This window comes from Carassius auratus, chromosome 30, assembly GCF_003368295.1.
Source record: "Carassius auratus strain Wakin chromosome 30, ASM336829v1, whole genome shotgun sequence".
NCBI classification, from domain to species: domain Eukaryota; kingdom Metazoa; phylum Chordata; class Actinopteri; order Cypriniformes; family Cyprinidae; genus Carassius; species Carassius auratus.
Genome location: NC_039272.1, coordinates 2563694 through 2586939, shown reverse-complemented (window position 1 = coordinate 2586939; position 23246 = coordinate 2563694). Strand labels below are relative to the sequence as shown.

The following is a 23246-nucleotide window of genomic DNA, read 5'->3' as shown; positions in this document are numbered from 1 at the left end:
AATTTGGCGCGGCAGAAAGTACAACAGCGCACCCATGTGGCGAGATCAGCGCTACTACAGCCAGTGTCTTTTTTTTTTTTTTTTTACAGGAATCTCTTATGCTCATCAAAGCTGCATTTATTTGATCAAAAATACAGGAAAAAATATTATATTGTGAAATATTATTTTGATGTAAAATCACGTTTTACAATTTTAATATGCATCAAAATCTAATTTATTCCTGTGATCAAAGCTGAATTTGCAGCATCATTACTCCAGTCGTCAGTGTCACGTGATCCTTCAGAACTTATTCTAATATGTTGATTTATTATCAGAGCTGGAAACTGTTGTGTTGCTTAATAGTGTTTCGAGGATTCTTTGATGAATAAAAAGTTAAAAAGAAAGTATTTATTTAAACCAGAAATATTTTCTAACAATATATACTATAGTTCAAAAGTTTAAGGTCAGTCAATTTGTATTCTTTCTTTTTTTTTTTTTTTTTTTGAAAGAAATAAAAACTTTTATTGAGCAAGGATGTGTTAAAGTGATAGCAAAGATTTATAATGTTAGAAAATATTTATATTTTGAATAAATGAAATAAGAGACCCTGAAAAAAGTACAGCAGTTTCCAAAAAAAATAACAAAAATAATAATAATATTTGGCAGCACAACTGTTGTCAACATTGATAATTCTAATAACATATCAGCATATTAGAATGATTTCTTAAGGATCATGCGATGTGAGAAATGGCTGATGAAAATTCAGCTTTGCATCACAGAAATAAATTATATTTTAAAGGATATTAAAATAGAAACTATTGTTTTATATTGTAATTACATTTTGCAAGATTACTTTTTTTTCTCTATTTTTGATCAAATAAATGCAGCCTTGATGAGCACAGGAGATTTTCAAGACTTACTGATACCAAAATTTTGACCCTAAAGTATATTTATTTATTTTATTATTAATATCTATGACAGGACAGATTGGGGGAAGGATTGAGAAAGGTCCTCGGGTCCAATGCAGGTTATAACGGTTTCATATTTTATCATCTACATCAGCAAAATTTGTCAAAGTAATTTTTATTTTTTTATGAAATCAGTACTACTGACACTGACAGGTCTTTTCTGACTTTTGCTTGTCAAAGGTCCGATTTTTGGCCAATTTTTGATTTATCTTTCTTTTTCATTATATACTAGTTGAAAAAAAAACACTTAACATACAGTAGTCTTGTGGTTTGCAAGACATTGAGTCTACTCGGGTCACTCCAAATCATTTTCAGTGTAAAAGAGAAAGCTTTTATTGCTTGTTCTGTCATTCCATGCCTAGTTAAGACACAATATTTTTTATCCCCATTACGCAAAGATTGTAAAGTCAAAGTGGCACAGTTTTTTGTCCACGCTATAAGCATATTAGAAAAAAACATGCAAACAAAACCAACAGATTTAGTTTTTTAATAATACTGGACTTGTGCATATAAAGATCGGGAAAGGTTCAAACAAGAGTGCAGACAAGAATGTGTAAAATAGCTTAAGTGCAACATAAAAATGGCACATGAATGTATAAAAGAGCTTAAGAAGACTGGATGTGCAAAGCTACGGATCACATGGATTAAGGTGCAGGTCACAGAGACCTTAAACACACAACAACAGAGTCTCAGGCAAAAAGATTTTCATTTATAAATCACAAACAAGATCAGAACAGGCTTTAGAGCCCCCATTTAGCATGCTAAATAAACGATATAAACAGAACATTTTGAAAAAATTCTTAATAAAAACAAGCTCTAGCAAAATGTTGTGTAGCTGCCAACATCTATGCAGCCTTTGGGACAAAATTCAACAGGATATGGAAGTATTTTGTATGTCCCGAAAAAGCTTTTGTTTTGCTATAAATGTACGTTTATTTGAAGAAACTGGTGTTGAGTCATAGATATAACAGATAAAAACAGAACGTCAAAATGCTGAAGAGAGGCGTCTGATTATTGTAGTGCTTCGTGACGAATAGAGGGGAGCAAAGAGCTGCGGCCACAGGAGTCAGGTACGAGACTTCTTCTCTTTCCTGTCACACGACACTTCGGCTTTACGCTTTTGAGCCTGTGACAAGATGAAACAAACAGCATGTTTTCAGGACTGTTAGACAGACCGAGGATAGATAGATAGACAGACAGATCTTGCTGATATTATTGGCAGTTAGCATGTGATGGAACGGTATTGAAGTAAGAGAGAAGTGGCAAAAAAAAACACTCCTTGCTCCAGGCAAAATCTTACAACTCACCATGCACATGCTCTAATAGATGGACAAGATACATAAACAGACAGACAGGTTTGAAATCGTCAGTGGGATACACTACACTTTACTGCGGACAGTAAATCTGAGGGGAATTTTGATCATTTGCATGTTGTTCTTGTTCAGTTGTTCAAGCGTGATTCCGAACTAGAGAAAAGGCTCTGGGGACGTGAAGCACGGGGCACAACAACAGATGGAGCGAAAAGAAAGAAGACAGGACGTATTACTGATTGTCCTTTGGGTGTTCTTCTCTTCTTCTCGGCGCGCTCTTTCTCCTCTATCTCCATGTTCTCTTTCTCAATGAGAGATATGAGCGTGTTACAGCGGCGCTGCAGCTCCTAGCGAACCAGACGAAACACACGCAAGGAAACTCTTTCATCATCTCAGCACAAGAGTTACACATCACATCTCATCCACTTTTACAATTCCTTTCAGACATCAGACGAGCATCTGCACCCACACGCTTTCACAAACACGCACGCCAATATGACCTAAAAAAAACATCCCTGGATCTAATATGATTAAAAACTGTTTTGTATTTGTGTGTGAGACACGCATACACACTTACTCGGCTGTCTAAATAAGAACATTCCACAGGAGTTTCTCTTTTATTTTATTGTTTTTACATAAACACTACCGACTCATCTTAACCCGAACCATAAAAGGATTCTTTTATGCATTTAAATAACTTTTTTTCCCACTCTCTGAAGCATTGACAAATTCAGTTCACTTTTGGGGACAATGCTGTCCCCAAAGTACAGCTAAGTAAACCTACACACACACACACACACAACCACTGAATTAAATCCATATTTGACTTCCCATTCACATCGAATGTGAGCTGATGGTAACATAACCCTAATATTAATAATAAATTAAGGCATCTTTAAGACTTTTATTAATCTTTTTCATGTGGCGATGCCTCTTTGCAACTGACATTTAATGTTCCTTTTTTAAAAGTCTCCCCTATATATAGTCAAACCAAAAAGTATTCAGACATCAGATTTAATTTTTTATATATATTTTTTACTAGTGGGTACAGTAGTCAACATTTGGGGCCCTATCTTGCACCCAGCGCAATTGACTTTGTACACCGACGCTTGTGTCATTCCTATTTTGCACCCGCGCAAAGCGCGCTTTTCCCTCCACAGAGGCACGTCGCTAAACTAGTGAATGAACTTGCGCTCCCTGGGCGGTTCAGCGCAAAAAAGGAGGCGTGTTCCGGCGCAAACGATCCCTGGTGCTATTTTGCTGTTCCATTAAACAATTGCGCCACTGACCAGAAAAAACCTAGACTAAAGTCAGTGGCGCGTTGCGCGTTGTTCATTATGCTATTTTAAGGGCGCATGCTTGACCATAATGTATAGCATGCACAACGCGCATACACTTTGCTCGTGTAATCTACACAGATGCAACAGTTATTTTTGCAAATCATAAATTGTTACACTAAAACAATATTAACACATGAGATGACGGAAATCATTGTGGTGTGCCACGAAGATGTGAACAAAATAGGCATAAATCTAGCTTACAAATTATTCAGGCTAATTATTCTCCCATCCCCATACAACACAACTTCTCTGTCTTTCACTGCTCTTACAAGAACCGCTCACTGCTCTTACAACTGAACCGCTCCTGGCGTGCGCCTGGTAAATACGCCATAATAATAGCAATCCATAATGGAACTTGCGCACCTGCTTTTAAAGGGAATGTTGGATGACGCTCTGATTGGTTTATTTCACGTTACGCCCAAACCACACCTATGAATAATGAAGCTGCTTCAGACCAACCCACTTTAGATTTGCGCCGGGCGCAAGAGCCATTTATCCCGCCGGGAAAATAGCAACAGCGCCGAGACCCGCCCACAAAGTTACTTGCGCTTCGCGCTTTGACACTTGCGTTTCAGATCGTTAAAATAGGGCCCTTGAAGTGGATTAAAACCTTTCATCAAAGTTGTCCTAAAACCAAAATGTGTTCTTGTCTAAGTCAACTTTGATTAACTTTTGATTAAATGTGAGTGAGTATAGCAAAATAAAGTAAACTGTGGCATATTATATCCAAAAAAAACACCAGTAAAACTGATACAAATTTTAGTTTTTTTCTTTGATTGAGTTTTTTTCATCCGACCTTTTTACAGTCTAACAGAAGAATGGCATCATTATTATACGCAGTTTAACTCTGAGTTCTTGTCTAATGTTATTAGCATTTTCTGAACTATAGCAAATAAACTGTGATATACAGCAATGTGAGAAATGTTGAAGGTCTCTGAATAAATGACATATATGTCATAATAGATTTTCCAGTCGTTCATGACTATTGGATGAGGATTTTTATGACAGCAAATATACTTTCAGAGAACAATAATTACTCTTTATCCCCTGATATTTTCAAGTTGCCTATGTAAAGGACACTGGGACATTTACCTAAGATACAAAAGCTTAAAGGTACATCTTTGCACCATGTTTAACCTTAAATGTTACATACAAGCACCTTAAAGATACATATTAGCTTTTTTAGGTTGTACATGTTAGTACCTTTTGAAAAGGTAGCGCCCAGTGACAGTTTGGTAGCTTTCTTTGTGTGTGAGTGTGTGAGAGTTCTCACCATAGCAGTCCTGGATTTGATGAACCAGTCAAATCTGAATTGTGGAGCGTTCCGTACACACTGTCGAAGTTCTTCATAGACATATTCTTTATCGAAGCCCATCTTATGCAACATGCAAATCAGAAACCGGTCTTCCTCCTGCAGGCACACGCACACAAAAGAGAAAAGTTTCTTTATATTAGATTCTTCATAAACACACTACACACAAACTCTCTCTCTCTCTTTTTCGTGTGCACCCACCTCTGTGTAGTTCTTTCCTTTGTTCGTGCCATATTGTATGCGGAGCTGGTGGAACGGAGCCTTGTACCGCGCTATCTACAAGTACACCAAACACACGTCATCAAACAAGTAATATTTACTAATTATCATTGCATAAAAAATTTAATTTTCTCTGAAAGCTTCGCGTGATAAGGCTGTGACTTTATTGCCTCGTACTGAGGTTGCAAATCATCAAAAGCAAGGAATACTAAAGCCACCAGACAATCATAATTCATAAAGCGGCCATTAAAAAACTGGCTTGTCAACAACATAATTGGCATATCAAATGTTTTGAAAGGTTGACCTTGGCATCCAAGGCTTTTTTGATGCTGATGCGTCTCTGGATGCGAGCTTCTCCTCGCTCTATCTGAGCCATGATCTTCTCAATATCCTGCAGCTCATTACAGCGTTCCCAAAACACCGCTATTATAACGACAAACAATGTGTAAGGCCTGTGTAGTTATTACAGCAATGACATTTTTACTTGTGTATTTTATGCATGTTTAAAGTGTACAATAGAGATGAGTCACGATGGTCTACTACGTGCCCAAAAACAGATTAGTCAATTAGCAAAGTTGCTCCTTTAACATTTATTTTTTTAATTTTTTATTAAATGCTTTAATTAGTAGTTTTCACTAAAATCAACTTTTTAAGTATTAAACTTCAAATAATTAAATTAATAATATAAGATGACAGCTATTTAATTCCAATAATATAAACGTTATTGTTAATTATTGCTATCATAATTTCTCATTTTACTGTTCTTCTTGTTTTTACTTTTTTCTTTTTTCTGGTCACAAGAACCTAAAACAAGTCCAATTAAACAGGGTTCAATAAGACCATTTAGTTCAAGAAACTTAGCGACTAGTTTGGCATTCTTAGTGTGTTATTTCGGTTGCACTTTATTTTACAGTTCAGTACGTGCACGTACATGTACTTACAGTTTACTTACCTAAGAAAGTACTGGTAATATAAGGTATCTAGTTATTGTAATAACATTAATAAATACATAGTATGTACATGAGAAACGAGTGTAAATTAAAGTGCTACTGTTATTTCTATGGATGTTCTGCTTGTGTTTGGTTGCACTGGTGTGCACTGTACCGGAGTATTCCATGACTTCCTCAGGTGTCTTTCCCTCCACCTCTCTGGCAATGTTGTCAATGTCATCACGACCATACTTCTCATTAGCTTTAATAAACTGATTGAAATCCCTCTTGTTCCAGTTTGTGAAACCCTGGGGGAAAAACCTTCTGCTGTAGCTCTGCTCTTTACAAGCGTGTATGAATGTGTAAGCGAGTGGCAGAGAGGATGATTATGTGTACTTGTGTGAGTAGTTTCTCTTTTTCCTCTGTCTCTTCGGGTGTGAGCGGTTCGGCCTCGTCTATCTTTGCTTGTTCCTCTTTTTGGACCTGTGCTGAATTCGAGATATCTGGATTACGTGGAACCTACACACGTACACAGTCACACACCGCTTTAGATCAGATGCTTCGTCGGCACAAACTTGAGCGGACTCTACAGGAATATTAAATACAATTGTGACTTACAAAGTGCTCACCTTGTATCCGATGGTTTTCCTGTAGTAAAGAATCTCCATCTCCAGCAGCTCAAAGAGACGTGGTGGAAAGAACTGAAAGTCCTGGATGTTGGGCTGCTTTGGAGGCCGAGGAGCCTGGATCACACACACACACACACACACACACACACACACACTTTTTGATCTCTCCAATCTAAACTTGTTGTGCAGATATTTTAATGCAACCATCTGTGTGGTTCTTGATGTGTACTGTATAATGAAAGAAACATTGTTATCTTTATCTAGTGGACACTTCACTTTAATCAAAACATTCATTTGGTTTTCAGTTTAATTGAATGATATTAATTCAAATCGAGGTTTACTGGCTCCCTGCTGTAAGTATTTCGCTGACAGGGTTATAACTTTATAAACTATCAACTTCCATTACATTTACTGGAAATCAGTTTTTTTTTAAGGACCAGGCAATATTAAAGCTAGTTTACTCTGCCCTCGCAAATAGCAACAATACAATTTTCCCAATGGTTGTTGGTTTTAGAAAATTAGTTTTCTCAACATAAAATCAAGTTCCAGTAATACTGATGATTGGTGAGACAGTCTGATGGGATGTTAGTATTATTGATATACTATTACAGTATGTATTAGTATTTTACATTTGCCTCTAATTTTAGTAATTTGAGTAATTTTGTTGTGCGTTTGTCTTATTAGATTTTTGTTTTTATATTTAGCTACAGCAATTTTAGTTGAAATATAACTGAAATGTATTCATGTATTTATTAAGGAAACATTTCTACTTTTTTAAGCTTTTCATATAATATTCAGATTTATTTCAATTAACAAAGATGATTTTTGATAGTTTTAGTTAACAACAAAAGCAATGACCAGTAGGGGTGTAACGGTACATGTATTCGTACCGGACCATTTTGGTACAGGGCTTTCGCTACGGTGTGTACCGAATGACCGAATGCAATATTTTGTGTGCGGAACATAGGTACATTTTCGTGTTTCCAAACGACCATATTAAGTGGCGGAAGTCTCTCTGCCCTGGAGCTGATTCTGAGGCCGGATGTTTTCAAAAGGCATCATGCGAGTGTGAACATCACTACAACTAGGACAAAAACGATTGTAATTCAAACGCATTTAAACAGACCTTTGCTCTTAATTCCGATCAGTCCAACTCAATAACGAAATCTGAGCAGGTCTAAAAACTGAAACTGTTGATGCTGGAAAAGTGATATATATATATTTTTTTAAATATAAGCAGGCCTACAAGCTGGGATTGGTAATGCTGCACTGTAATCATAGTTATTTATTTATATTTTTCATTATATTTTATTATATGATATTGGTTTGAGACTGAGAGTATTTTATTTAGTGAAGAACTTTGCAGCAGTATTTTATTTCTTATTCTTTTTTACTTTAAATAGTGTAAACAAATAGTTAAAAACCATAATTTTTGCGTACCATTACACCCTTACTGACCAGTATATCGAAAAATACATTCACAAAATGTATCGTACACATCATGTTTATATATTTTATAATAAAAAAGATGGTAGGTTTATGCATATAAATTTAACAGAAACACCAGCAACTGTGATAAAACTGACATTATGTATAAATTTACATATTGGATTAAAACAACTATAAATATTAAGAAGCTGCATTAAAGGTGCAATGTTCCCCTACAACAGGAAGTTGTACATTTACTTCTTTAGTAACCTCTTTTATCCTTATTGATGCTTTTACGAACAAACCGTCCCTCAGGAGCAATCTAGAGTTAAGTGTCTCTCTCAAGGGCACAGCAGTGACAGGACAGACAGAAGAAGAACGTCCAGTTCATGAGGTCATTTTCTGAGTCAGCGTTTGAACCTGAAACCTTTGTGTTTCAACCCTTTATCCATTACATCCCTCCAATACATGATGACACAGCACCCTTCGGTTACTTCTACTGTTTACTTCAACTCAAAAGAGTGATCTGAGTGCAATATTTATTGTGTACTGGGCTTGTGTACACTGAACTTGCATTAGAGTATGCAGTCATGAGTAGCACTGACAAAAAAATCATTTCAGTGTCTAAACTGTGTACGTGTGTTACCTTCGGGGCTCTTGGTTCGCTGACTCGCAGTGCTTCTCTGAAGTAAGCATCTACAGCATAATTGGCCTTCCTTTCTCTCTTAGGAGGCTCGATCCATTCGATCAAACTTAGCTGCACAACACACAGAATTCTTTAAAACACTCACACATACATACACTCTCACAGTCTGTGACATGAAAGTGCAGAGCTTAAAAATCTGCCAAATGCACACTGATAAGACTCCGACACACCTCAGAGACGCATTACACGCAAGTATGAATCGGACTCCCACCCAGTAAACCTCCAAACACACACTAACTTTTTGTTTCTCTCTGTAATCCTCTCCCTCAAATTTGTAAAGGCTGGTCTCGGTGCCGCCCGTGTCCATGGAGAAGTTCCTCAGCGAGCTCTCGCCGAGTTTCTTCAAGCGTTCGTTCATCTCTGCCGTCTGAGAGAAAGGACAGCCAGCGATTAGAATTCAACAGGGATATATAGAATCAACCAGAGTGGAAAATTCTCATGATGTGTAGAAAATCTGATGGGTTTTATTTATATTCATCAGTTTGAACATGAATGCGTTCCGAATTTGAATCTGAAGCTATTACTGAGTTTACCAGTGAATTTAAAGGGGTCATATGATGCTTTTTTAAAGATCATTGTTTTGTGTATTTGGTTTAACAGAATATTTTGGCATGCTTTAATGTTAAAAAAACACATTATTTTTCAAATAGTGTATATTATTTTAGGTCCTCTGAGCCCCGCCTCTTTTAAACTTGTAATTTTTTACAAAGTCCCTCTTTCTGACAAGCGCAGTCTGCTCTGATTGGCCAACTGACTCATTGCATTGTGATTGGCCGAACACCACAAGCACTTGTCGGAAATGTAACACCATAGTCCCAAGCTTCATCTTTCACAATTTTTTAACAATTTTCTTAGTTTTACCATCAGTTTAAGCCTGAAAGATGAACACAGTGGCTTGACAAAGACTGTGATGAAGCTCATATGTGTTTTTGTATGTATGTGATGTAGATATGTGGGGGCGTGTTTAAATGAGCCGTTTTAGGGGGGTGTGTTGCAGAGTCTAAACTTTTATAAAGAATATCTCTTTGGATTTTAGACTTTCAACTTCACAGATCTTCTTCATGCACCAAGATCTTGGAGCACTCCGAAGAGAAAGGAAAAATTTGAATTGCATCATATGACCCCTTTAAGTTTCCAGTCTAGTCTTAATTTGTTTGTGTCCACTCGCCTTCTTGGCACCTCTTTCCAGAATGGTGTCGATGTCTTCATCTGTTAGTTCACAGTCTTTAGAGGCAAACACGTGTGTTGCTCCATGGCGAATCATTTGTAGCATATCATCCTTCCCCAGTTTATTCTGCTGATCAATCAACCGCCCTGTAAGAGCACAAATAACAGCACATCACTGTTGTACAACACATCATAAGACAGGCCAAAGCTACTTGACTTTTTAATTTCTCAAGTTTCAATATGGTTAGGTAAATATAAACACTAATGACCATTTTTTTTAAACTGCAATTGGTTGTTAATGCACCAAACTGTTAAATTCTAAATAAAAATAATAAAATACTTCATGTGAGACATCAACATTTATTAATGGGATATGGTGTATAGAAAACATAGACTACAATTCAAAAGTTAGATTTTTTTTTTTTAAGTCTTCTTTATTTTATTTATTTTTATTTTTTTGGCTCACAAAGTCTCTATTCAATCAAAAATCAAACTGAGTAAAACTGTAATATTGTGAAATATTATTACAATTTAAAATGTGTTTTCCACTTTAATATATTTTTAAATGTAGTTTATTCCTGTGATGGCAAAGCTTTTCAGAACTCATTTTATGCTAATTTGGTGCTCAATTATTATTATGAATCTTTACTGTCACTTCTGATCAATTTAATGCACAATTTCTAAATAAAAGTATTTTATAAAAAAATAACCGTACTGACCCCAAACTTTTGAACAGTAGTGTACACACACTGGCCACTAGTAAATACCACTAGGTTTCAACATCACACACCAAACTCATCTATCCAATACTAGTTCAAAATCTTCTCCAGTGTGATATCTATTAGCATCTACAATTTGCAAACTGTCTGTAGAGTTTTTGTACTTTAAGTAATGCAAATTACTTATAATTACACATTTGCAATACGAAGTTTGAGTTTTTTGTTTAATTGACTGTTAAATCCATTTGCCATCTCTGCCATTACAGCCATTCAGAGAGAGAGAATTACTGTAATTACTTCTAAAACATGGACACATTAGAGTTCACAGTTTAATATTTATATTTTTAAAGGTGCCATTAGACATGACAACCATAGAGAGACTGAACTGCAAGGAATCATTTCTTTTTTAGTCCAAGTGTGTTCATACCCTGCTGAATCACTATAGAGTCCAGCCGTAGCTTCATCTCCGCTCTCTCCACAATCCTCTCCTCCACTGTGTTGTCTGTGATCAACCTGAACACTTTTACTGGTTTCCTCTGTCCGATACGATGAGCACGGTCCTAAAATACAGTACACGGCACAACAACAACCATTTAAAACAACAGTCATAAAGAACGCTGGCATCTCTCTGAGGCTCAAAATCATAAAGTTTACTGAGCTTGGTTTTGTAGTCTTGTGTGTGTGCGTTGTGATTCTCACCATGGCCTGCAGGTCCACCTGTGGGTTCCAGTCTGAGTCGTAGAGAATCACCACATCAGCTGTAGCCAAATTAATTCCCAGCCCACCTGCCCGTGTGCTCAGCATGAAGATAAATTTACTGCTGTTCGGGGCATTAAAAGCATCTATGGCGTGCTAATGCACAAGAAACAGAGATAGAAGGACAGCATTTAAGAGAGACAGAAATTATTTATTTGACATATACCATATTTTTCGTACTGTAAGTCGCACCTTAGTATAGTCGCATCAGTCCAAAAATACGTCATGATGAGGAAAAAAACATATATAAGTCGCACTGGACTATATGTGGCATTTATTTAGAACCAAAAACCAAGAGAAAACATTACTGTCTCCAGCCGCTAGAGGGCGCTCTATGATATCAAGTGTAGACTACAGGAGCACAGAGCAGCGTATAGCGCCCTCTCGCGGCTGTAGACAGTAATGTTTTCACTTGGTTAATTTCTCTCGGTTCATGTCAAATTAATTTTGATAAATAAGTTGCACCTGATTATAAGTCGCAGGACCAGCTAAACTATGAAAAAAAAAGTGCGACTTATAGTCCGGAAAATACGGTACATGCCTTATTCATTCATTCATTAAATTATTTTTTGCTACTGACAAAACTTAAAATTATCAATTAACTACTGATTCACTATTAATAATTGACTCAAAAGAGTCATTTGTCATCATGAATCAGTGAACTACACCGGTTATGCTGTATGATTTTGATTCAATAAAAAATGAATTGGCTCATAAGAGCCATTTGATGCTTAACACGCATGTGTCTGTGTTAAACCATCCTATTTAATGTATGCATGTGTCAGTATGTGTACCTCTCTGGCCTCGTGAGGTGTATTGCCATCCAATCTGCAGTACTCGAACCCTCTCCACATGCAATAATCTTCCAGAATATCCAACATCCGTGTCATCTGGCTGAATATTAACACTCTGGATCCTGTTCACATACATGCAAAGGAAAAATGCATGCAAAAACATGAAAAAGTTAATCTGCATTCTAACTAAAAACATGCCTAAATATCTGCCCATTAGAAGCTAATAAACACACATACACTGCTCACCTTGCTCTTGCACCTTAGGAAGAAGCTTATCCAGCACAACCATCTTGCCGCTGTTGGTGGCTAAGTGTGTGTCCGTGGTGTATGGGGGACCAGGCTCCGCCCCGTCAAACAGATACGGATGGTTGCAGCATTTCCGCAGCTGCATCAGAATATTCAAAAGTCGCATCTTATCCATCTTACCGGCGGAGTTCAGGATGTCAATATCCTTCATTAGGATACGTGTGTACCTGGTTAAAACAAGGAAACAAACACTTTATTAGTGTGTGAAAATTTATTTTAACAATAAGTGTGAATTGCGAATTGTTGAATGTTCGTAGGCTACTACTAAAATTATTAAAACCTTATTTTTAAAGGTTAAACCTAAAATATTTCTTCATTGTTTTAATTGGAATATTAAATCTCCTTTATTTTCCCAAAAAACATTTTGTTTTTATTTTCATTAAAAAGGAGTCCAAAAAATTAAAACTTTGAAAAAAAAATTTTTTTTTGCTGTTATAACTGAAATAAGCATCCTTGTAAGAAACATGTCTAGTTATGAGTCAGTTATGACCCTACACTAGTCTAATTATACAGGGATGTCTAATACTGTAGTAATTCAGACAAGCCTCCGATGAGATGAGTTCAAAATTAATAAAAAACAGTGTTTGTTTACAGTATATTTTCATTTCACCAGTACACAGCACACCCAACACTATAAATAATCATCCAAAGTGTTTATCAAACCATATGGCATGTTTTAAAATGCCCCCGTGAAAATGAAGAGAGATGTAAGTGATGATTTGCAGAGAAAAACAAGGTTTCCAATCTAGTTCTGCAGAATAATTCATCCGATACTGATCTTTAAGCTGAATTACACTTTTTTGCCTTTTTTACTTGAGAACAGAATAAAAAAAACACAGCACTTTTTAAAAACATACAACTCAGTCCATCTAAGTTCTAAATAATTTGCAGTCTCATGCAGATAACAAAAGCACATCAGCATTTTCTGTACATCTAGAGGTGCTCCGATTGACCAGCTACCGATCACTATCGCCCAATAATCATGGGATGATTGATCAGCGGTCTCTATAAAGGCCGATCTCATAAACTCATCTCAAGCTGACAATACGCCTGTCGTCAGAGGTCTGGAGTAACGTGCAGTGGCACTGTCTCAGTCTCTGTCCGGCGCGGGTGAAATAATTATAATGCTGAAGGTGAGCTACAATTCATAATTCTTCATTAAATAACAAAGTAATGTTAAAATTTTCTGTGAGACATCATTTCACAAACAGCACGAGTGAATAACTGCGTGCGCTCTCTCTCGCAAATGGCTTCAAATCCAATCGCGTCTGCACAAGTCACTTGCACAATCGAGGCAGTGTCGCATCGTCACTAAAGTTTATAAATTGCATTTCTTTTTAATTCTTGCCAGTGTTTAAACCATTCTCCTGGAGCCCGTATGCTCATGCACTCTCGAAGCGCACACACATAACGCCAGGTTTGCAGTGCATATGCAGTCACATACAGCTCTCAAAATCAGGCTTGTGCTTTGTGTAAGCTATTGTGCAACAATTGCTCAGTTGTAAAAACAAACTGCACTACATGATAAATATCTTACCACTCTCTCTGCATTTTAGTAAGCCCCAGGTAAATCTTCACCTCTTTCTTAGGAGGAAGACTCTTCTCCACCTCAGCTTTTATACGACGCAGCAGGAATGGACGCAGAACCTGAAAAACAACCACTCAATAGCCTCAACAGCCAATCATTATCATCACCCTCAACAACAAAAACTACTTCAATGCTGAACAATACTAAAATATCTTTTAAAGAGACAGTAAGACTCACTGCATGAAGTCTTTCAACCAGCTTCTGGTCACCAAGACAGTTATTTGTGTCAAACCAGGAATCAAAATCCTGAAATTTTAGAACACACACAAATATGTTTTCTTGGTGGTAATATTTGATTGACTTCTGTTGTCTTTATACAGAGCTTATATTATTAATTTATTTTTTTAACCTTTGAACCTAATCCTTACAAAAGAATTTATTTAATGCAGAATTTTTTTTTTTATGGGGACCTGTTAGCTTCAAAATCGTGCCTCTAAGACTATGATCTATGTAATATACACTATACAGTTTCAAATGTAATTTTTCTCTCTGTGGACAAATCAGCATGATCAAAAACTTCTATGAATGTATTTTTCTTTAAATAACAAGTCAAGAGAGTAGGGGTGCAACGGATCAAAAAATTCATGGTTAGAATCATATTCCAGATTTTGAATAGCACATTGGATAACTTTTTCAGATAAGAAAAAAAAACTATTTATTATTTAAAGAAGACTTCTTCAATACCGCAGCAAAAACGAGTAACATAACTAATAAAGGTCCGGCATTTTTAATGACAAGTGAACTGTGAGTAATAAAAGAAGAAAAATCAACTAATTACAAGCATAGCCTAGATAAATAAAGAAGTACAAAGTTACAAATAAAATAAGATCTACCATTAGTTTTCAGATACAGAAATGCAATAATTACATGTAATATAACACTGCATAGTTTTCACTGTTTAAATTAATCTTTGTTGAAAGTTGAAAGAAGGAAAGCAGCAGGTGTTATAGGCAGGGGTGCACATAATTTTTTCAGCCTGGTTCTCATAAGAGAATTTGAGTTTGGTCCTCACCCTGTATATAACGTGACCCATTAAATATAACTATAAAAAAATGAATTAATAACAGGTATAATATTATTGCACTTTATTTCGTTTTTTTTTTTAAATAATAGTAAATAAACTAAATAATAGTGTGTGATAATGTTTATAAAAATAAAAGGCATTCCTAGTATTAAATTTTTAACAGTAAATTAAAAAAAAATGCAAATATTTACTACTAATTTCTTTGTTTGCCATTTTAAGAAGAATCACTTTATGTAATCCCCAATTTTAAGTCGCTTTGGATAAAAGAGTCTGAAAATAAATACATTAAAAGCATTTTCATCATTATATTCAAACTTAAAATCAGCAGGCTTTTATTTTGGCGGGTAGTCGGCAAGTAAGTATACGCGCTTCCGGATTTAGCGCTTCTGCTGATTAAAGAGCGTCAGCGGATGAATGTCACAGTTTTGCATTGTGCTTTGAAAACGGCGTGGAATAACCTAGATTTATGTTTTCAGGTTGAAAATAAAACTTAAATAGTACAGTCTGTGATCTAAAATGGTAATCGTGTATTAACAGCTTTCAAACATGTCGGTACGCAAATAGCTATATAACGCATTTTTTATTTTGGTTGCGCATGCGGACCTGCGGACCACTTATGTGCACCTCTGTTTATAGGCTTCTGTTCCATAAAGACGTGATGCAAGGATCCAATATAATGATACACATGCGATTTCTTTCAACACTATTTAAGTTCACTTAAGGCATAACTGATTACTTAAGAGAATACTTAGTACAGATACATCTTGGTAGCTTAATTGGAAGAAAAGACAGTCCCATCGGGCTAGCGATTATAAAATTCTTGCTTTCAGAATAAAAGTATTAATTTCTTTAAAAATCTAACTAGCCCCAAAACTTTTGAAAGGTACCATAGAATCAGGGTAATTCACATTCAACTATATTCTGGATTCTGGAGCCATTTTATCCCAGTCTCTTTGCTGATTTGATTATAAACTTGTTTTTATAATCTAAAGTGAAGAATGCACAGCACATTTGCACACAAACTTCCAACACAACTGTGACAGATACAGCAACATTACATGTGGGAGGAGATAAAACAGCCTGCGACATTTAAGAAAGTCTGACTCACACTGGCAGAGTTGAACACATCAGGCAGCAGAAAGTTCAAAAGCGACCAGAGCTCATGTAGATTATTCTGCAGTGGGGTACCAGTCAACAACAGACGATTGGTCGTCTTAAACTCACGCACAATCTCTGACAACTGAGAGCGGGAGATAAAAGAGAAAGAGACAGGAAAGATGGCTCTGAAGTTTCTTCCTCTGTATCAGATCATTAAATCATCTCAGAAGTGTTATGAGACATATAGCTCTGCTTTTTTTAGTTACTCTTGCATCAATTGGTTCTCATCAGATGTTTGTATGGGTTTAGATACCTTTGATTTCTCGTTTTTGATACGATGGGCCTCATCGATAACCAGATAGCGCCAGTTAAACTTCTTAAAGACAGATTTCTCCCGAATCACCATCTCGTACGATGTCACGCACACGTCCCATTCACCGGGCATCATCACGTCACGTACGAACGCTGCCTAAAAACATGCATTAATTAGGACTGATTAATTATAATACAAGCAATTCGGTGGACCTGCTGGTAGAGTGGGCACAGAAAGGGCACAGAAAACAAACAGAAAGACTTGAGCAGCCTTACTCTTTCATCTTTATCCCCAATGAGACAGACGGCCTTCAGGGTGGGCACCCAGCGCTTGAATTCATTCATCCAGTTATGAAGGGTAGATTTGGGCACTAGGACCATGTGGGGGCCGGGAATGTTCCTGTAGTGCTTCAAGTAGCCTAGCAACGCGATTGTCTGCAGGGTCTTACCCAGACCCTGAACCAATCAGAATACAGAAATCCAGTGAGTCACAGTCTATGACATCAACAAAAGACAGCCCCAGAAAAATCACAGTCTTCCTGAAAAGATGCTGGAGCCACGTTTTAATTGTAATGAATCTGTGTGGTTCTGCAATGACGCATATTCAGACTATTTCTGAAAATGTAGGCGTTCCATTAAGGGCTATCATATAGTTGCTTTTACCTGCCAATAGGACCATGCTGGGTTTAAATGTGTTGAGCGTCATTTTAAAACATTAGAGAAACGGATTGGGGATTTTACCATCTCATCAGCCAGGATGCCATTGATGCCGTTTTCATACAGAGAAATCATCCAGTTCAGGCCTCGGATTTGATAATCTCTCAAAGCTCCATTCTTTACATCTGGCGATGAATAAAAAATGAATAATCAGCAACCATTGAATCGGATCACAGGTGAATGAGCTATAATAAACCATCTCATGAAATCGAGTACTGGAAGAGGTGCTTAATGTTACACATCACATTACAGGTGTCTGTTGCTCTTGACAACTTGATAACACAGTTCGTGTGAATTTGTTGTCACCTTGTGTTATTAAAGGTGCAGTGTGTGATTTCAAAACTATACAAATAATTGCAGTTTCCAAGAGGAGCTCAAAGAGGCTATAAAGTAAGAAAAATGGCCTTAAATTCCAAAGAAAATTTGAATTTTATATAATAAAAAATAATTGCAATGCATGGGCTCTGTGGTATTCTTTGTGCTCAGAAACAATCTTTATTTTTGCAATTCATTTGGGACTGTTAGTGTTTAATAATGTGGGCCTTCACATTCCCCTTGTAAAGCAGTGCGTACTAACCTTTTTGACCCCAAGGCCCATCGACAAGAATTAAGGACTTTTAGATCTATAATATTACAAAAAATGTATCCACAATTTCTACCCCGGTAAAATATTTTTGAGATTAACTAGAAAAAACTTTACTTAGTTATAAAAAATTATTATAGAGCTATATTTTATTTTTATAATATTTTCTTAATTTTAATTTATTAATTTAAATGATATTAATGTCTACCTCATATAATCAGGTTTTCAAAGAAAGTGTAAATCCTTGTTTAAAAAAAAAAGATTTGTTGATTATGTGAATTAAAATAAGTTTTTAGTTTTTTAGTTGTTGTGGCTTATTTTAATGCTTGTTTTGTTCAATTTTAAGTCATCTTAAGTCAACTTTGAGGCCCCTTGGATATTTCCTGATGCCCTCTGGTTGAGGAACACTTCGCTGTTAAGAAATTTACTTATTCTCAAGTAGTTTCAAATCATGCATTTTGTTATTTTTCCTGTATAATACATTTTTTTTTGTCTTTATCATACAAAGACCACATACTATACAGTGACTATAAAATTGTAAAGATCCAAAAAGAAAGTACCATAAAAGTAACCCATATGACTAGATTCAGAGCATTCAACTCATATGATAGCTCATGTTGGAACGGCCAAAATTATGTCATTATTCTTGTTTTTTTGGATGTCTGTAACATCAAACACCATTTATTCTTGCTCGTCTCATTACTTAATGTCATGTTAAATAACTTGCACCATATTAAAAGTTCTGTATAAATCCTCTTTTTGTGTTCCATGGAAGAAATGGCAGCATATGGGTTTGGAATGACATTGGGATTGAGTAAATAATCACAGATTTTTTTACCAATATATTAAAGTATCAATATCAATTGCTATTTATATTTAAAACCATGTGAGACTCACTATTAAACAGAAACAGACTGACTGATCATAGAAACATTGATTCATACATGATGGTGACTCCTCAAAGCGAACAAGAACATTAGCTGCCTTCCTGCTCTCAGATAAGAGTTCCTCATCCTCCTCCTGCTCTGTTCGACGATGACGGTTACTGAAACACACAAACACGGCCCACAAATAAATCAAACCATACCACCACGATGACACGTATCTGACCAACAGCTTTGGGAATAATCGCTAAACTCATGCATCTGAATGTGTGAGCATGCATGTCAGTGTATGTGTGTCTGACTCACTCTCCGACAGACAGCAGGTTCTGTTTCTCATCCTGTTTGATTCGGGGTCTCCCCACCTTGACCTTCAGAGGTGAGGTGGGGGATTTCTGACTGGCAGGCTGAATGAAATGAGCGAACAGCTCTGTCTGCTTCAGCAGGAACTCAAACCTGTTGGCACGGTCTGTTTTCTATAGCCAAGGGACAGACCAAGATTTCTGAGTAAATTACGATCTGCAAATAATTACTTCAAATTAGGGCTGGACAATAATTCAATATCAATAATTCAATATCAATATGTATCGCGATATCATTTTTTCCAATGACGCTGATATGATTTTTAAACTCAATTCCAATATTTCTATATAACTTAGCAGCATTTCCCATTCATTGATTTATTTGTTGAATTCAGGATTTTTTGATGAATATAAAGATTTTTTTATATTGATGAATATAAAGAAGCTTTTGTAACATTATACACTATTCCATTCAAGACTCATTACTTCGAGTGAGTATGGTTTCTTTCTTCTTTTTTTTTGAAAGAAATTATAGGCATTATTTAGCAAGGATGTTAAAAATTGGATTGACCAAAAGTGATGATAAAGTCATTTATTATGTTAAAATTTCTATTTCAGCTAAATGCTGTTCTTCTGAACTTTCTATCCATCAAAGAAACCTGAAAAAATTATTCTCAGCCGTTTTCAACATAATAAATTATTTTTGAGCAGCAAATCAGAATATAAGAATGATTTCTGAAGGATCGTGTGACTGAAGTAATGATGCTTAAAACATAGCTTTGAAATCGGAATAATTTACATTTTAAAATATTTCCAAATATGAAACTATTTATTTATTTATAAATTATTTTAAATGGTAAGAATATTTCAAAATGTTACTGTTCTTGCTGTATTTCGGATCGAATAAATGCAGGCTTGAAGATAGTTAATTATCTTAGCAGAAGAGTTCTTTAAAAACATAAAAAATACATTGTTTAAAAACTTTTGACTGGTAGTGTATATTAGCCTATACTGTTGTTTGAAGTTAAAGATATGAATATTAATTAGGTGAGTCTGAGACGATTATTTGACAGTGATTTCACATTTCTTGTTTGTATGAAGGCTAAATAGAAAAAAAATGCTTAATATTAATTTATTTTTGCTGGGGTTTATTTCTAAAATATAATATGGTTATAAATGAGATATCATAGACATGGAAAATATATTTTTCATAAGTTTGTATGCACAGAGATCTGTTGTGGGCATTCTTGGCAGTTTTTACAAGGCTTTTTAACAGTGTTCATATCGATATCAAAATTATATTGTACTGACTGAAATTAAGAAATATGTTGTGATATAAATTTTCACCATATCGTCCAGCCCTAGTTCAAACTCAATAAAAAATCGTTTTACTTTACAACAAAACACTTTTGTATGAGACCGAAGTATGACACATTTTAAAATTAACTGGTTTATTTCACATTATTTGTATTTCATCATTTAAAAAGAATTCAAAATTCTGCCAAATATGACCTAAACTGTGCCTGAAACTAATAAATGCTTAGAAATTCACAGCCCATGACTAATAGTAAAACAGTGTTAATTTATTTTAATATATGAATGCAGTTAAATCATCAAACATTTGTATGACTTGACAGTGACTTGCTTGACCCAAGCTAAGGCTTGACTTGACATAAAGCATTGACTTGGAATTGCTTGAGACTTGAAGGTTAAGACTTGAGACTTACATGTGTGACTTACTCCCACATCTGCTGCAAACCTCATTCTCACCTGTGGTTAGCACTGGCTAACACCTCAGTGTATTTAAAAACCAGCTGCCACTACATTATACATTGACAATATGGATTAAAAGTGTACTTAACTCACTCTTTTTTCCTCATACTCAGGGTCAGCCAAGCTCTCCTTCACAGCTGCTTTAGGAGGAGGGTCCAGGAGAAATGGTGCATCTTCCTAGAAACACAAATCAAAGACACACATTAGTACATCACCAAACCCATTTGTGGCAAGACAAAAGATTAAGTTATGCATGAAAAAAGTTATGCATGAAGACTGAACCACAGGTTAATATTTAAATATTTTCTAATTAAATAGTCTATAAATAGTTAAATATGGATCACTTTATATGGTACTGCAAGATTTATCCTGCTATTGTGATCAGAGAAATTATAATGCATCATTAATTATCAAGATTATTAGATAAATATAATTTACTGCATGTACAGAAACATAATTAACAGAAATATATAACCATTAAACCTAAGGGCTGCACATTTTATCAAATTTCTAATTGTGATTGCAATTAAGAATGCCACAGCCATGTTCAAAGTCAAAATTACATTATTATGCATGCTTAAAAGTTGTATTTTTCTTCTTTCTATAGACTAGCTTAAGAGTTATGTCCATTGTTTTAATTTTAGTATAACATTATAATACCAAAACAATACATTTTTCAGCATGAGTGTTTTCAGCTGGTTTATATCAATATGGCATGCAGTTGCTTCAAACAATAATATATAGCTTTTTTTAAATATAATTGAATGTAAATTCATAGGAGCTCATAGGGAATAATCGGCGAATATCTCTTTTGTCATAATCATGCAGCCCTAATCAAACCTTAAATATTTATTGGTTCAATTTAAATGTATTTGTTCATCATCCTCACTGAAAATTCTCTCACAGGCCACCGCTGAAGAAATTTCATTTATTAATGTTACTATATCCAAAGAAATAAATGATTTTTTTTTCCTTTATTATTATTTTAATTTGAGAGATTCTTCTTTAACAGCTCTATGTAAACAGGTGCTTTTTGTTTCATAATTGTAATGGTTATAAATTAAAACCTTTCACATAAAAATACATTTACTACATTTCTTTTTTTTTTATATACCTTACCGTAATTTTATTCTAGTAATAATAACAACAAGTTATGGTTATGTAAGTTACTAGTTAAGATATTTTTGTAGAAGCTATGGTTACCATTATAACATTCTGGGATGTTTTAAAAAATCTTTCATCATTATCACTACAGTAAACAGCAAAGCAATATTTAATAGATTATTTAAACGCAGAAACATGAACAACCATGTAAAGTGTTTTGACAACTAAAAGCTGGAGCCCAGATGAACTGCTGACAGTGGAATAGAATCAGTACTCTCACTGACCCAGGTTTACATAAGCTCAAATAAAGCCAGAATGACATCAGTCATTTCAACTGACAGTAACAGTGAGTATGTGAGTGTTTATTTATGCATGCCTGCATATAGTTGTTGACGTCGAACAGGCAGATATGCATGCGTTCCGTCTGCGGCTTCACAAAGCGCGCGCAACTCTGCATGCAAATTTGTCAAAGCCACAAAACATGCTCTGAAACACTGAGTAATAAACATCTAAAGCTCGGCAGATGTGAACTGAACTCCGCCTTCCCGCCATGTTCCGTTCCCCCCCAAACACAGATGAACTGGAAACTTCTGCATTCTGCTTTTCATGTCCGTCTGCACTTCTCGTTCTCTTTACCTCTTCCTTCTCCGCGTGCGCCTCCTGAGAAGTAGACGGTAGCTCTTCGTCCGACATGTTGGTTAATGCACGAAGCTTTTCATGAGTTACTAGTGACCAAACAGTAAGTTATAAAGCATAATTTTGGTCTATGCGTCATGACAGATCCCTACAGTCACGCCGAGGGCACACGCCCCTTTCAGAGCTTCAAACCAAATATCGCGAGAACAGTGTGATCTATTGCAGCTTTCAGAGATGTTCTCTAGATCTCGCGATAAACTGTCAAACAGCAACCACTGAGACACAAAGCGGAAAGATCAAATGTGTCATATTGTGGTTTTATAACAATGTCTCATCTTAAACTAAATGCCCTGCTATTGAATTTGTCAGATTAGTATTAATAATATATTTTAATTAAAAAACGGCAATAACACATTGTGTATTTTAGTTTTCAGTTGTGGGTTCCTTAAACTATTATCATGCATAATGATAATTATGATGTTTCGGGTCAAATTACCATAACAGGTTTTAATACGGTTCATAAAAAAAGTGGTTGTCAATTTGTCACTGACCACAACAAATATCTCATGACTTTTCCAGTTGTTTGTGATTTAATGGATAAGGAGTAAAGATAAAATAAATAAATAAAATAGATCTAGACATAGCTAGTAGAAAAAAATTAAACAT

The 23246-nt window shown here is 35.5% G+C and overlaps 1 protein-coding gene across 3 annotated transcripts; it reads right to left on the bottom strand.

The window, feature by feature from the left end:
• Positions 1-1415: 1415 nt before the first annotated feature.
• On the bottom strand, positions 1416-22775 carry LOC113048865 (SWI/SNF-related matrix-associated actin-dependent regulator of chromatin subfamily A member 5). 3 transcript variants are annotated; one of them, XM_026210776.1, is made up of 25 exons: positions 22581-22775; positions 20934-21017; positions 19075-19241; positions 18829-18929; positions 17326-17426; positions 16861-17040; positions 16586-16741; positions 16283-16414; positions 14328-14396; positions 14100-14209; positions 12503-12729; positions 12257-12378; positions 11406-11558; positions 11134-11266; positions 9989-10134; positions 9059-9187; positions 8761-8871; positions 6687-6800; positions 6454-6576; positions 6233-6365; positions 5433-5551; positions 5111-5185; positions 4871-5008; positions 2494-2604; positions 1416-2073 (listed from the first exon to the last, which is right to left on the bottom strand). In XM_026210776.1, the coding sequence occupies exons 1-25, from the start codon at positions 22635-22637 to the stop codon at positions 2014-2016; spliced, it is 3051 nt and encodes a 1016-aa protein (XP_026066561.1). In that variant the 5' UTR covers positions 22638-22775; the 3' UTR covers positions 1416-2013. The 3 variants fall into 3 exon arrangements, with proteins under 3 accessions (XP_026066561.1, XP_026066562.1, XP_026066563.1); XM_026210777.1 differs by lacking the exon at positions 2494-2604 and having other exon boundaries at positions 22581-22637; XM_026210778.1 differs by lacking the exons at positions 19075-19241; positions 20934-21017; positions 22581-22775 and having other exon boundaries at positions 18782-18919.
• Between the last annotated feature and the right edge of the window lie 471 nt (positions 22776-23246).

What these genes read in the sequence shown, in the direction of transcription:
- LOC113048865 (XM_026210776.1), bottom strand. Translation starts at nt 22,637, where the DNA reads ATGTCGGACGAAGAGCTACCGTCTACTTCTCAGGAGGCGCACGCGGAG. An exon ending in TGGTTGAAAGACTTCATGCA is followed by an intron (nt 14,210 to 14,327) that starts GTGAGTCTTACT and finishes GTTGTTTTTCAG; the next exon opens with GTTCTGCGTCCATTCCTGCT. An exon ending in GAACACCCAAAGGACAATCA is followed by an intron (nt 2,074 to 2,493) that starts GTAATACGTCCT and finishes ATCTTGTCACAG; the next exon opens with GCTCAAAAGCGTAAAGCCGA.